The following is a 15,401-nucleotide window of genomic DNA, read 5'->3' as shown; positions in this document are numbered from 1 at the left end:
CACGAGGTGTAAAGACCCTTCCCGGCATGCATTGCGATCACGTTCTGCTCGCGTTTCTCGAACTGGTAACTAGATTGTTTCGGCTTTTTTCATTTAAAGATAATAATGGCCAACAAGTAGTGATCGATTGTAACATAGATCTGTGATCCAGGTTGCGTTGATTTTATTTCATATCGGCATGATTTGTAGTGTTTTGAACTTCTGGGATCAGCAGACATGCAGATGCATGGAGACCCGTACGTTGCGCAGAAGGGTTAATTTGTTAATCTGTTAGGCGGTGCGTGACATAAAGCTACGATCGCATTTGTCGAAAAATATGTATTTATCTCGTGATTTTTAGCCATGTAAGACGTTGCTGTATTTGGAAAAGTGCTTATTTGATGTTTATTTGTTCAGTGCAGATAGTCATTGTCCCAGATAACCAAAGTAAGTTCCAGATGTTAACACCATTTTCCGGCCGCCATATTTTACCTATTTAAACCTGAAATCAACATTTTTGAGCTTATACGTTGCGTGAAATTAACATTTTGCTGTTTTCTAAGTGAAATCAACATCCTTGCCATCACGTGTTACGTGAAATCAACATATTTACCTATTTAGACCTGAAATCAACATTTTTGAGCCTATACGCTGCGTTAAATCAACATTTTTCTGTTTTCTAAGTGAAATCAACATCCTTGCTGTCACACGTTAACGTGAAATCAGCATTTTTGCCTATTTAGACCTGAAATCAACGTTTTTGAGCTTATACGTTGCGTGAAATTAACATTTTGCTGTTTTCTAAGTGAAATCAACATCCTCAGGGTTCATACAGAAAATTGCAACCATTTTTCAAGGACTTTTCAAGGACTTTTCAAGGACTGAATTTATTTTTCAAGGACCCACCAATAAATGTAAATAGTGTAATGTTACAGGTTAAATAATGTAAATAACATGCACCTTTTCAATTAACAGGATTTTAATGCCTGAAGTTTCTCCTCCATCTTCTTCTCTAGGTTCTTTAGTTCCTCTGCCTTCTCTTTGGACGTTTTTCTTAGAGAATTTGACTGTGTCACAAAAGATATATCTCTGGTCGATTCAGCCTTCTCAGACAAATTATCTGCCGCCTTAATTAAAGAGGCAATGTCCTCATTCATTCTCCTCTTTTTCTCTTTAAGTTCCTCAATTTCATCCAACAAAGACTTCCGCTTCCGACTTCCTTCTTCAGATTTCTTGTTCTGTCGTTGTTGGTCCAGGTACCTTTCATAACGTTTTCTTGCTCCTGTGCATGAGGTGAGTAAAGGCTGGGTAAGAGGTACATTCAAGACGCCACCAACAGCATTTAAATGATCACACACAAGGCGTTGAGCCACGAGTGATTGATTTGCTAGATTCTCAATTTCAAGATCCTTATTCACTGAGAAACCTCTCTCTACTGAAGCTTGACCATGAGACAGGACTAAAAGGAGCTGTACTACTTTAAACAACTTCTGGTAAGACTCGGTATTGATATAAGTGCTGAACAGCTCATCTAATCTGTCAGTACTAAATTTGAAGTTCAAAAACTTCTCAGATCCAAAGGCTGGTATGTTGTCCAGAAAACTAGTGTACTCCTGGATTATGGCATCACAGTCACTTTCTTTGATCCTTCTGACATTCACAAGTTGGGATACAACCCTTTTAAACCTGGATATGGACTGGTCTGCATCAGAAGCCATCTCTCTGGGGTTCAAAGCACTCAAATTTCTCACCAAAGAATATGAAGCAGTAGAAGTTCTATCAGAAAGGTCTTGCACTGCAATCTGAATTCCAAAACTTGCTTTTCACTTGCTTCAACAGAGTCTTTTAGTGCCTTTTCAGTTAAGAAACCAATGTCAATCTTTTTGTAGTTTACATGGATTTGCTTATCGGTGACGTCAAGTTTGACAAGCTTATCAGCGGTTGTAGCTTCTGACAAAACTTCTTTCTTCATAAACCTTCGCATTAATGATCTTAGGAGGTTGCACAGTTCACTAGAAAGGAAGGGTGTTAGGGGTTTGTCACTTTGAAATGTAACCAAAAATGGTTGAATTTGCCCTGCTACACACTTGAAAAATTGCAATTTAGCTCTGATTAGTTTGTCCTTGGTAGCTTCAACAATTATTTCATATGATTTGTTCCCTGGTTTTGTGATTTGCTTGGATTCAGCAGCTCTCACATACTTGAGTATGTCCTCCCACAGTTCTAGAGCTCTTTCACAAACAGTCTCATTCTCCAGCCATCTGTGATTCACAAACTTGAGGGGCAACCTGGTGCTGCCAGAAATCTGTAAGAAATCTTCCCACCTTGCAGGTGAATCTTTAAAAAGATAATAAAGGCTTGACAGCAATGCTTCCACTTTCCACTCTGCTGCAGTTGCTCCAGTTTTAAAGCTATTGTGCACAATGTGGAGTCCACATGATCCTATGTTTATCAAAATTGTATCAAAATCATCAGATAGTTTCTTCTTCATATTTGTAAAGAACTTCCAATTAACATTAGGTCCGTCCATGCTGATTTGTACCAGGTTGCAAATAGGAAGTCCACTGTTCACCACACTGTCCTCAAAATGCTTGACCATATCATTGGCAGTTGCATGACCCAAAAACTGTGAGCCAAAGTAACGTGTGACAACTTTGTCACCCTCCCAATAACGAACGTGAATGTCCATTTGCTTCGATTGACTCTTCTTATTTAAGCTCTCATCAAAGAGAATCGTGAAATATCCTTTTACAGCTTTCATCAACATTTCCTTTAAGTATTCGGCTAAACCAAAAACACATAGGTAGGATGTTTTTCTTGATCTGCAAGTAAATTTTGCAGCTATTTGGCTATCAGGAAACATAACACGAAAAATTTTCTCAATGTTTTCATTAGAATTATAAGAACAGTGACTCAAAATGGTTTTCAAAGTCCACAATACCTCAGACTTCAGTACATCGTTTCTGCTAAAAAACTGAGAAACTGACCTCCCAGAGGATGGTGCAACATTCGTGGCTAGAGGCGGTGGAATGTTCATCGGTGCATCTTTGTCAAGAGTACCAGTATCAACCTTTTCCTGATTCACAGTTGCTGCGGAAATCCTGCTCTGAACCTCACAAACTTCTTTCGCTAAGTATGGCTTCACAGTACTTGTTGTTGCATTCGACTTTACAGATGTCTGATGTTTACTTCCTGCCATGTGCGAACGTAGTGCACTCTCGCCCATCGTTGTTAAAGCGATAGTTTTGTTGCACACTATGCACAATGCTTTCCGCAAATCGCCTTTTACTTGCCTGACCCATTTATATTCTTCCTTAGTTAACCATTTGGGGTTAAATGTACACTTTCCAGGCATTTTTTCAGCAAATACCCTCCAAGAACAGAACGTTTTGAAAAACTCCGCAATTGCAAGCTCCACGTGACATGTGCATGAGCATGACAAGCCATACACACAACCGCTGGTCAATTTGGTTTCGGCTCGCAGTTAATCGCAGTTTGGCTCACATTTCGGTTTTGCTTTTGTGTCTAGGTTATTCTTGCGACAAAAAAATGAAAAAATACTCTGATCTAAACAAAAAAACTTTCTTCGACCCCTAAAGATTTTATGTTGGAGAAAATTCAAGGCCTTTTCAAGACCTTATCAATGAATTTAAGGACTTTTCAAGGATGTATGGAATTCAAGGACTTTTCAAGGACTCCCTCTAAAATTCAAGGACTTTTCAAGACTGTGCGAACCCTGATCCTTGCCGTCACGCGTCACGTGAAATCAACATTTTTACCTATTTAGACCTGAAATCAACATTTTTGAGCTTATACGCTGCGTGAAATTAACATTGTGCTGTTTTCTAAGAGAAATCAACATCCTTGCGTTCACACGTTAACGTGAAATCAGCATTTTTACCTATTTAGACCTGAAATCAACATTTTTGAGTTTATACATTGCGTGAAATTAACATTTTGCTGTTTTCTAAGTGAAATCAACAACCTTCCCATCACGGGTTAACATGAAATCAGCATTTAAACCTTTTTTGACCTGAAATCGACATTTTTGAGCTTTTACGTTGCGTGAAATTGACATTTTGCTGTTTTCTAAGAGAAATCAACATCCTTGCCATCGCGCGTTAACATGAGTCAATGTTTTAACCACTTTTAACCTGAAATCAACAAATTTGAGCTTATATAAGTTGCGTGAAATTGACATTTTGCTGGTTTCTAAGTAAAATCAAAGTCCTTGCGGTCGCGGCGGGCCGATCCTTTGTTATAATAAACCAAGGCGAGACTTCGACTTATAACAAAGGCTTGGCTTGGCTATTATAACAAAGGGTCGGCTCTGTTTATCATAACAAAGGCCCGGCTTCGTTTATTTGAAGACCTCGGCGGGAAAAGGGCACTAGGTATTTTAATCAAAAGTGAACTTTGTCGAAAATGCTCCAAATTTCGCATGCAGTTTTGTTTAGGTATGTTTAACAATGTCCCATAGTTTTTCCGCTAAGCTTCGCTTCGTTTTCGAGATATTGCGTATGCAGAAAAACCACTCGGTTTTTCTAGTGGCATCTTTATAAACGAAGCAAAAACTAGCGACAAAAATACAGGACCACGTTTTTCTATTACATTGAAGACCACATGCAAAAATTCAAGCCCTTTCGCGAAAATTTTTTTTTTCACCCAAATCGTCACTTAGCATGGTTTTGCACTCACCCCTTCAATTGTTAACAGAAATTTTTTTGTCAAAATTTCACTCTTGATTTGGAAACAAATATCTAACATATCTAAACCGGTTAGAACCAAGACAAAATTACAAGGATTTGCATGGAGTCACTGAAGCATGAAAGGGCCAATATCTCACCCCCAAATTGCAATAAGATGCTGATTTTTGGCAAGTAGGCATTCTTCATCATGTACTGTCAGAACATCTCAGTAAATTCCATAATTTCATAAATTTAGTTTTTGTGACGTCATCAGTTCAGTACTCTATACAGATGGGATGTAGTCTATTAATTTATGTGCATTGTGTACAACATTGTTTAATGCCAACTAAAGTAATGTCTTGGCAAACAAGGACAACAAGAAGAGAAATGTCAGATTGGATGTGGAGGAAATATATCAAAGACCAAAAAAGCTATTCATTGCTGAAATATTTGCATGCTTCCATACTCGTCTAGTTATGGATTTAAAGGTCAAATGAACCAAAATTTAGACATTTTTTTCATTTGAGTGCAATGTGTTCATTAAGTATAAAATAAACATATTCTAAAGTTTTAAACGAATTGGACAAAGCATTGCTGAGATATTGGAATGTCAAAATCACTGTTTTTTATCCTTCATAATTGTAGAGCGGTCGGGAAAACTGTCAGATAATTGCTGGAAATAAAACTTGTGACGTCACTGTCGGTGAGCTCAAGAAATGTGGGAAATTTAAAACTGTTCTGGTTTCAAGTTCACAGTGAACTTCAGAGGAAAACCACTCAAAACCAAAGGTTAGCACTTTCAAGTTCCCCCAGGACCCAAAACTTAAAAGAGAATGGCTTGCAAAAATGAAAAGAGAATGCTTCAAGACCTCAAAGCATCTGCGCGTTTGTGTAAAATACTTTACCGAAGACAGCTTTGAACAAAATCTTGTAGTAATGAGTTTGTTGGGACCCTCTTTCAAGCTTCGTCCACTTGTAGTCAAGAAAGATGCAAGTACCGATGATTTTTAACTTCACTATGGAACGTTGCAAGCCGGCAATTGGGCAAAAAACAATGAAAAACAAGTGAATAATGCCCTCCAAACAGCGGGTGAACTCCTTGGCAATTTCCCAAGCAAAATAAGGTTTGTATTTAGATCCAAAACCTTCCCCACGAAAGACTTGCTGACACAGAAATGCATCAGTGTTCAAGACAACAACGACGTCACAAAGCAGAGTCTCAGTCCCATTCCTTCCATTAAAGTGCACGGTCATTTTGGAAATGTCCTCGGGAAGGCATCAGCTGTCTTCGTACTTTCAACTTTTTTACTCCTTTTCACAGCTCAGAAAGAAAAATTTCCGCATAAGTTTCCCTTTACATGTTTTTTTGTAGGGCATTTCCACAGTTACGGACGTTACATTCAGAGTCATTTTTGAAACTTTAATCTAGCACAGGCAAAGGATAGGAAGAGATTGTCCAATGTTACATTGCTGATCATGTTTGTGCCTGCTGATGCATTAATTGAGTTATAAAAGTTTTCCACTTGACTGGCCTATATTTTAAAATAGAGCAAAAAACACACCGTTACGGACGTTACATAAAAAACAACCACATGAGCCAGAGCACTGGTATTAATGGAAAATTCCTGTGAAGTGTCAGGGCTTATTGCATGAACTGCTCCAAATATTTGAAGTATAGTAGTTGTGTGAACCAAAAAGCTTAATTTAATTTAAACTGGCTTTCGCAATTATATAATGCTATGTGAACTTTAACGTTACGGATGTTACAGCCAATGTTACGGACGTTACACTGTGTGAATTATTATAAAATGCACACAATAAATCAGCATTTTTGTATTGTTGGCCACAGTTTTTTGGACATATAAGTTTAAAAAGGCTTGTATTTAACATTTTATAAATCAAACTGGTTGGTACTTTATGTTAAAGGCGTGAAATGTCCCAACACAGTATGAAGGACACTACATTCATTTTACATAATGTACTCAGCTTTGAGCATGCTCTTTGCAAACTATCTGAGCCCACAGACATATACTGGACTCCAGTGAATATAATTAATTCCTTCTCTAAAACACTGCTTTCTTTGAGAATTCACATATCCAAAAATGCATTTAACTGTGGCAGAAAGAGTCTGAAATCACAGAAAAAAAATCAAAGAAAATGCAGAAAAGCATGCAGCACATAAAGAGAAAGACAGACTTAGGAAAAGGGAAAGTAGAAAGAAAGCTGTTGATCCAAGAAAAGCTGAACTTGAAAGAAAGAAGTGTAGGGAAAGAGTGCGATTGCACAGGCTTAAGAAAAAGTTGTCTGCCTCACATGTACAAGATCCTGGTGACACTCCTGTAAGCTATGCTTACAAAACTCCACAAGCACTGGGTAAAGCAGTACACAAAGTTTCACCATTACTACCAAATAGCCCAAGGAAACAAAAAGCTGTAATCGAAAAGATTGCAAAGTCACATGGACTTCCACTTTCAAGTGAACACCAGAAATCCACTGGCAACAAGTGCATTGCCAAGTCCACAGTAGACTGTGTTCAAGAATTTTACTACCGAGATTCCATTTCTCGACAAGCACCAGGGCGTAAAGACTATGTTATCATGAAAGAGAATGGGAAGAAGTTGAAACTACAAAAGAGGCACTTGATGTGGTCACTGAAAGAGACTTTTGGACTGTTTCAGAAAGAGAACCCTCAGGTAAAGATTGGCTTCAGCAAATTCTGCTCTCTTAGACCAAAGAATGTTCTGCTGCAAGCATTCATGCCACGGCAGGTTTGTCTCTGCCAGTATCATGACAACGTGAAGTTGCTCTGCGAATGCCTCACAAAAGAAATCGAAAGTTTTCCTTCCTACTCTGCAGCATTTGTTGATAACTTTGTCTGCGATAGCAATAAAGAAGAATGCATGATGAGCAAATGTGGTTCATGTCCAGCCTGGCTTGATGCAGTCAAGGAAGATGCTGCTCTGGATGAAATTGTTCAGTGGCAACAATGGGAGAGAGTTTCTCATCAAGTTCAGTCCAAACAAGGCAAACCCAAACTGGTGAAGAAGATGGAGAAAGTCACCAAAGAGGGAACTGTTGAAGAAGCCTTGCATTCTCTTCAAAGTAAAATGCCTTCATTCTTGGAGCATGTTTTTGTAAAGAGGAAACAAGCAGAATTTTTTGAAAAACACACAGCTCAAATGCAACCAGATGAAGCTGTTGTCCAAGTTGATTTTGCTGAAAATTATACCTGTCAGCATCAAGACGAAGTTCAAGCAGCGCATTGGAGTCAGCAACAGGTTACACTCTTTACTGTTGCAATTTGGACTAAAGATTCGGATGACAACACAAAGTGCAGTTCACATGTTATAGTCAGTGATGACCTCGACCATGACAAGAAATCAGTTACTGTTTTTATGGATATTGTGGTAAACAATTTTGTCAAGAAAAATTTTCCACAGGTTAAAGTTGTCGACATCTTTTCTGATGGGCCCACCTCCCAATTTAAAAACAGGTACATGGCTGGCTTCTACTCTTCAGAGAAAGGGACTAAAAATAAAGTGGCACTTTTTTGCCACTTCCCATGGCAAAGGAGTGGTTGATGGCTTGGGAGGAACAGTAAAAAGGATGGTGTGGACTGCAGTGTCCACGAGGAAAGTGGCAAATGTGCAGGACGCAAAATCCTTTGCAAACGTTGCAGCACAATTCTGCAAATCAATCAACATTCAACTATGTCTTAAGAAGGATATTGATGAATTAGGCAGTGGTCTTGTACTGGACAAATGCTTTCAAAAAGCCACAGCTATCCCAGGAATTAGCAAGGTCCACTGCATAGCACCAGCAGAGAATGGTCAAGTACATTGTCTCCTTTATTCAAGTCAGCTATCTGTTCTTCATGAGATTGAACGATCAAATGATGCTGAAGAAACCTGTAGTGACTCAGTCAATGAAATAACCAGATCTGAAGTCAGTGACGGTTCCTGTAACAAAAGTGGGGACAGTGAGGATGAAGAGAGTAGTGGCGATGGAGGTAGTGATGGTGATGTTGCTGATGATGAAGATGACATGCCATTGTGCACATATGCTACATTACCAGCTGACACACCTATGACTGATGAAGAGGAAATTATTATTCAGATACAGCAAGGCTTGCCTGACCACATCAGGGCAATTCTTAATGACCACTGCACTGAATTCCAAATTCCTCCATTCAGCAGTCTAATGGCAGGGCTAATTATTAGTGAAGCCATTGACTTTAAGGGTGATCCCTTAATTGACATAAGGGACTTGAAAGAGCTTGAAGGAAAAGCTGTAGAAGATGAATCAAAGTGGGTTACAAATTTTATTGTTGATGCATATCTACAGCTAGTCAAGGCTGAAAGTGCTCAAAAGGGTGTTAAAGTGGAAATTTTTCGATGGGAAGAATTTGAAAAGCTGGTGCAAAGGCAGACCCTGAAAGATCCTCTGACAGACAAAGATGACCTTTTCAAACAAGATGCAGTTTTCTTTCCCTGCAATGATACTGAGGGTAAACATTGGTTCCTTAGAGTGATGTTTCCTCAGGAAATGTGTATCAGAGTGCTCGACAGCTTGCCAGGTCAGTTTGTTAAGCCAACTGTCTTAAAGCGAGTGGAAATGATGGTGTCACTTCTTTTGAAAGCTGACCGGTCGACTGATGTCAGCCAGTGGTCTTTCTATTCAAACAAGCCTGGTGAGATTCCAGAACAGAATAATACCTATGACTGTGGAATTTTCAGTTGCCTATATGCAAGATGTGTGGCTACAAGATCTGTGATGATCCCTAAAACTGAGGTTCTGGCATACAGGCAACTGATGATCCAAGAGTTGCACCGGAAAAGCCTTTGCCCAATTCCACCACCAACTATTCAACCAGGGGAATACTATGCAGTTGATTACGTCAAAACCTATTATTTTGGGAGAGTAATGAAGAAAAGTGGCAGTTTTGTAGAATTCAAGTTCCTGCACAGAAATAGTGCCAGTACTTTCCATTGGCCTAGACGAGATGACGTGGACACAGTCCACTTTTCAAACATTTTTTCTGATCCAGTAACTGTTCCCCAATTTATCAGTGGACCTTTTGAAATTCCGGAGCTGCCTGCCGTGGAAAAACTTTTCAAAGTTATAAGGAAACACAAGAAAGTTTGAAAAACTATCAAGAGAAATAACTGTTTAACCAGAATACTAATTCCATTGATGTTAGGTGCAACAAGTTAATGTTTAAAAAGACAAATTGTCTTTGAGTGTAATGTTTAGGTTCTGGAGACTTTCAAATGTAAGCTTCAAGAATTGTAACGTCCGTAACGTAACGTCCGTAACAAAGTTTTGTTACCATTATTTGGAAAATGTTGCAGTTTTTCAGGGACTGCTTTTTACCAAAGTGTTTCTAAAGAATATTTAGCTTTGTGGCAGAAATATCTTTGAAATCTTTTAAATAGTTATTTTAAGAATGGAAAAAGATTGTGTAAACGTTACGGACGTTACGTAACGTCCGTAACAAAATTTACTTTGTTAATAACTATTTTTTAAAAAAAGTTCAGGGTGAAATTTATATTTTTTATGTATTAACTCCTTTGAGGTATTTCTTCTGATATAACTGTTTGTAGACACAAATCATTTCCAAGTTTCATATAGCAAGTTAAAAATTTGTCTCTCACCTATTGTTTATTATTAAAAAATAAACACTTACTTTGGAGACCCCCCCTGAATGTGTTGCTATCACAAGCAAACTGAAACTTATTTTTCTATGTACTATAACTTGTCAACAACATAGTACAGGGTATGATTTTAAGTCCAACCACTTTTTAAAAATCTGGATTTTTCACATTCTCACATGGAATTGCCCTGTAATATTTTGTTGCTATAAAATGGCTGAAGAAAAGAGATCTAAATTTTGGTTCATTTGACCTTTAACTGGATGATAAATAAAGTACATTTCAGAACACCCACCTCAAACAATCAAATGCAGCAGCATTAGGATTCAGAGACCCTTTGAAAGTAGAAGGGACAACCTGGAAAAAAATGACAAATAAACTTGAAACAAACGTTTTCTTAGAATGCAGGAAAAACTCCTCTGTGATGTTGTTTCTTTTCTAAAGGAGCACCAAGATTGCACCAAATTATCCTGAATCACATTCAAATCTTCAAACCTGCCCCAATCTGTCATGTGCTACTGCAAATAGCCAGCTCAACACCATTCTTTGCTATCAGATGTTTCATCAGCTACAACTATTTGCTTCATTGTTTTAAAATTTTAATTTCACTAGGAGCCGCCTCAATAAGTCATTATCCCAGTACAATTTTTCAAGTACTTCAGCATGACATTTTTTGCATCTTTCAAACAAATTTGGACACAGATTAAAGACCTTGCAACCCAAGAATTAAAGGATCATGTCGCTGGCAGGGAAATTATCACCAAGCTAAAGCCTGGTGCTCACAAGAGTTAAGTATCAATGAGTCAAATGAGTCCTTGAGTCAAGTAAAAAAAAAAAAAAACCGAAATTTTGCAATTACAAAATAAAATTAAGGACTCTATTTACAAGCCTCAATGAAATGGATCAGGTGACCCTTCTCCATTTTAAAATTTACATTCTGCATTGCACAGTCTCTATTGCTTTTTTATGAAGTAATGTACTTGAAAGAAAAACATTTAGTCCTGGGGACGAGGATGGGTCTCAGCATATGTGAAGTTAGTCCGGTATAATGTTATTAGAACTACACAAGCTAAGCATGACATTCACTGCAAATGGCAGAGATTGAATATTTAACATGTATTTTATGACTTTCTTCTCTATTTTGTCTTTTTTATCTGATTTACGTAGTACAAAAAAGTGAACAAGATCTGAATAATCTTTTGGTGCTTGCAATAAACGTCATGCTAGCCCTCCTATTTTTTGTTTTAAAAAATCCACATAATGAAACAAAAAATAACCTTCATTTACCCTCGGCAGAGACTCAAAAGCGAGCGTGACAAGCTCAGACACAGGCACAGAGTCTACTGGATATAGTCCTTTGATTGCCAATGCCTTATTCCCTCTATATAATGCATTGAATCATGGGAGTTGTCTGCAACATTGCATGCCAAGTCTTGAAGATGTTGTGCATGTGATGCATTCAACTACCATGATTTTCTGCACACAATTCTCTTAGAGTGACTAAGGCAATTACAATAATTGTTGGAGGAGGGGATCGGAGGGGGTGTTCCTTCAGCTGTAGAGAAGCTTTCATGGAACCGAAAAAAGTAAGGGTTGTGAGAATCACAAACAAATAGAGCTGAAAATAAACCACTCCATTATAGCAGAGCTCCAGGAGCCCGGAGGACTGCCAAGCAGAGCCCCACACTCATATAGGAAAGGAAAGGAAACCCATGAATTGACTTTCTCATGGTTATCACGGCTAGTGGTATTGTTTCTGGGCGCGTATAAAAGACAGCGGCGACAGTGAAGACAACGACACAGAAGACAACGTCACGCAAGATGGCGGCCATACTCTGGCTAATAGGTTGACAGAGACATGCAACCTTGGTTTACAGCGTTCTTCTTTGATATTGGACATTCCTTGTTTGATTGGATCACAAGGCTCATGTCAGGTTAACTTGCAAACAGGGTCGGGTTGTTCAGAAGCCGGTTAATGCTAACCCAAGATTAAAAGTTAACCCAAGTAAAATTTTTCTTGTATACAAATGTTTTTCACTGCTTTTGTTTTGCGTATTTTGAGATTATTCAAACTCAAAACAGAAGGCAAAACAATATACAAAAAATCTCACTCAGAAGTTACAAAACTCAAATCAAAATTGTAGCTTATCCAGGGTTAGCTTAATCAAACTTTAAACAACCCGGCCCAGGAGCTCTGCTTTTGGGCTTGGCTAAATCTATATATTAAGTTTATTTACTGAAATTGGAACATCAAAGAAACAATAAACTCTCTTGTTCAACTTTTTTAGTCATTTTAAAGAATGCAGAGTTCCCACTGGATTATAAATAAAATTTTAATGACGATATGGTCACACAATGCCCACTTGATATCGTAGAATCTGTTCAATTGAAAACTTGCATCATGATAAGAATTAGCTAAACTTTAAGGCTTGTGTCGCAGTTACATTTAATTTGTGATGTTGTGTGCACTAATTAAAAAGGACGTGACAGAAATATGAAAGAAAACACTATTTGGAATTGTTTTCCTGAAAAACCGCTGATCAGCCAATTGACTCATTGACTTGTGACTCATAGACTTGTGCTTGTATCTGGCCGTCCCCAATAGCACATAAGCTTCTTTTATGCTTATGCTTGCGTTGCAAGTGAGGATCAGGCGTGAAGATTGACAGGGTCACACAAACTTCAGATAGTCAAATGACTTAGGTTGCAAATTTAACAAGACCACTTTTAGCATGTTTTTAACCAGGAAATAACTTAAATTGCCCGGTCTTGAACTTTTTTTCAAGACCTGATCTTTATGAAGATTTGATCTCCCACGTGAATAAAAGCTGCATTTGTATGGAAAGGACGATAAATTCGTTGATCCTTAGCTATATGTGATAAAAACGATAAAGCTCCGTCAAATAAGCTTAATTGAAAGTCAAGGGAAATTAATTTCTTCCCGGTCTTATGGCGACCTCACCATATCAAATCCTTTACAACAAACAAAACAAACAGATACGAAGTAATTAGCTACTACATAAGCCTAACTTAATTGCGTTTTCCTTGTACATATCGAATAGGGAAGGGGTGAAAAGTAAGTTTAAAGCAAAAAGCAAACGTTAGAGAAGTACTTCGTTTCTAGGAATACTTCCACAGAATGACCAGAAGATATCCAGATAATCACGACTGAAAATAAGCTAAACATCAGACTAAACAACATTCAGTTAAGGTTACTTACCACGTCCGGCTCTGATGATGTAGTGACTACAATTTTAGCGGAATTCTCTGTTGTAGCTGAACTCATACGGCTTAAAACCAATGTAAAAGACCGATTTTCACAAAGTGAGACCACGAGTTCACAACTGTAAGGTTTCCACCCCAATGTACTTGGTTTCAATACAACTAGTTCTCGGTCACGAAGCGATGATTCACCAGGTTAAAATGGCGAACTTTCAGGATCCTGGGTTTTAAAGTTCCTTTTCCGTCTCGAACACCAGCAGCACCACAAGAAACAAACAACAACTGAAAAAATTGACAGCAAAGAAATATTGTGAGTTTCCTTACTAGGTTCCCAGAATTATAAAAACAAGAAATAATCCAGAATTTCCTGTACGTCCAACACACGTGGCGACAACAAAAATTTGCAGTAACGTTCAGTCCACTGAGAATCTTGCACAAGTCTGACTCCCACCTGTTTAAACACTGTTCAAAGAAACAATACAACGTCGTGAATCCTGGCCCGCAAATTGAAGCCTTACAGGCTTAAAGCTGTTTGATAAAAATAGCCGTAATAACAACCAACCTAGACTTCTTCCGAATCCCTACACAGCGCCCACAACAACCAACTTGATAGCTCGTAACCCCGTCATCAATCTAAGGAGTGATATGATTGGTTAGAATGAATACGCGAACACTCTGGCGAATAAAATCGCTTGAAAGAAGTTCGTTCTTTTTCTTTTTATCCTTTCGCGCCAAGGATCGACTGGTCAAACAGCTGAAATATATACGTATGACTGCACCAAAACAGTGAAGGATTTACTTTTTCCCTGTCTTTCGGATACAGTTAGAATAGTCCTGTTATTTGTCACCTCGCGTAGAGTTACTTTCCCTGAGCTCTCTACGAAAATTACTTGGGCTGTGTTCACTGCCTGGGCATCCGTAGAAAGTAGTGTTGCGTTCAGACATTGGTTCCCGCTACTCCAAGTACCGAAGTACTATTTAGTAACCGAGTTTAAGGTTGAGACCTTGTACTCGGGCACGGGTATTGTGTCCGAAATCTAGTGTGAGTACTTGGAAAAATGGTGTGTTCACATTAATGCCCAGCGAGAAGATTGTTCTCGGGCACCATGCTCGAGCATCAAGTGTGAACATAGCCTTATTTTCAGACCTAAATAAATCCACCAAACCATCAAATAACAGCTACAGGCGCCATCCCTTTTTACCATAGTGCTTGAACTGCTTGCTATCTCTGTGCGAAATAACAATCAAATAAGAGGTATTAAGGTAGATGGAAATGAATTGAAGTTAGTTATATTTGCTGAAGATATGACATCATTTGTCCCCGACATGCAGTCACACTTCACCCTACTCAATACCATTAATGTTTTTAGTACATACTCGGGCTCGTGCATAACTCATGACAAAACGGAGATTCTTTTACTTGGTAATATGGAAATACAAGCCTCGGAACTAGGTGTAAAAGAGTTAAGTAAGGTGGTTAAAATCCTCGGTGTCCACTTCACCCATAATCACTCTTTGTTTCAAAAAATGAATTTTGAAACTATCGAGAAATCCCTGAGAGAATCTTTGAAAGGTTGGAGTTGGAGAGGTCTTACTTTGTTAGGATGAATACAAGTAATCAAGTCATTCGCTATACCAAAAATTTTGTATCGAGCATCTCTTATCTCGACCAAGAAAGACTTCATTAAAAAAATAAATAATCTATATTAATTTCTTTGGAAGGCTAAGGACAAAGTTAAGTGAAATGCACTGATAAACTCCCTCGAGAAAGGGGGCTTAAAAATGCCAGACATCGAGTCCCTGATTAAAGCTCAAAGAGTACTCTGTATTAAGAAATTTCTAGAAACCAACCCAGCAGGGT

The 15,401-nt window shown here is 38.3% G+C and overlaps 2 protein-coding genes and 2 pseudogenes across 4 annotated transcripts in view; 2 read left to right on the top strand and 2 right to left on the bottom strand.

The window, feature by feature from the left end:
- LOC145469958 (uncharacterized) overlaps positions 1–14,438 on the bottom strand; it is a 59,320-nt gene extending 44,882 nt beyond the window's left edge. For 2 of the 3 annotated variants that reach the window (XM_081453782.1, XM_081453783.1), the window contains exons 1-3: positions 13,992–14,437; positions 13,539–13,822; positions 10,614–10,675 (exon numbers count right to left, since the gene is read on the bottom strand). In XM_081453782.1, the coding sequence (XP_081309908.1) occupies positions 10,614–10,675; positions 13,539–13,604 (128 nt within the window). In that variant the 5' untranslated portion in view covers positions 13,605–13,822; positions 13,992–14,437. Of the gene's footprint in view, positions 1–10,613; positions 10,676–13,538; positions 13,823–13,991 lie in introns of all 3 variants that reach the window. The other variant, XM_081453784.1, reaches the window with a different exon arrangement.
- LOC145470011 (uncharacterized) overlaps positions 1–15,401 on the top strand; it is a 130,968-nt gene that overhangs the window by 53,993 nt on the left and 61,574 nt on the right. The gene's annotated exons all lie outside the window — the stretch shown is intronic.
- On the bottom strand, positions 805–3,713 carry LOC145469948 (uncharacterized; annotated as a pseudogene).
- On the top strand, positions 6,793–10,600 carry LOC145470047 (uncharacterized; annotated as a pseudogene).

This window comes from Orbicella franksi, chromosome 15 (assembly GCF_964199315.1).
Source record: "Orbicella franksi chromosome 15, jaOrbFran1.1, whole genome shotgun sequence".
In the NCBI taxonomy this organism is placed as follows: domain Eukaryota; kingdom Metazoa; phylum Cnidaria; class Anthozoa; order Scleractinia; family Merulinidae; genus Orbicella; species Orbicella franksi.
This window is presented reverse-complemented; position numbering and strand designations above follow the sequence as displayed.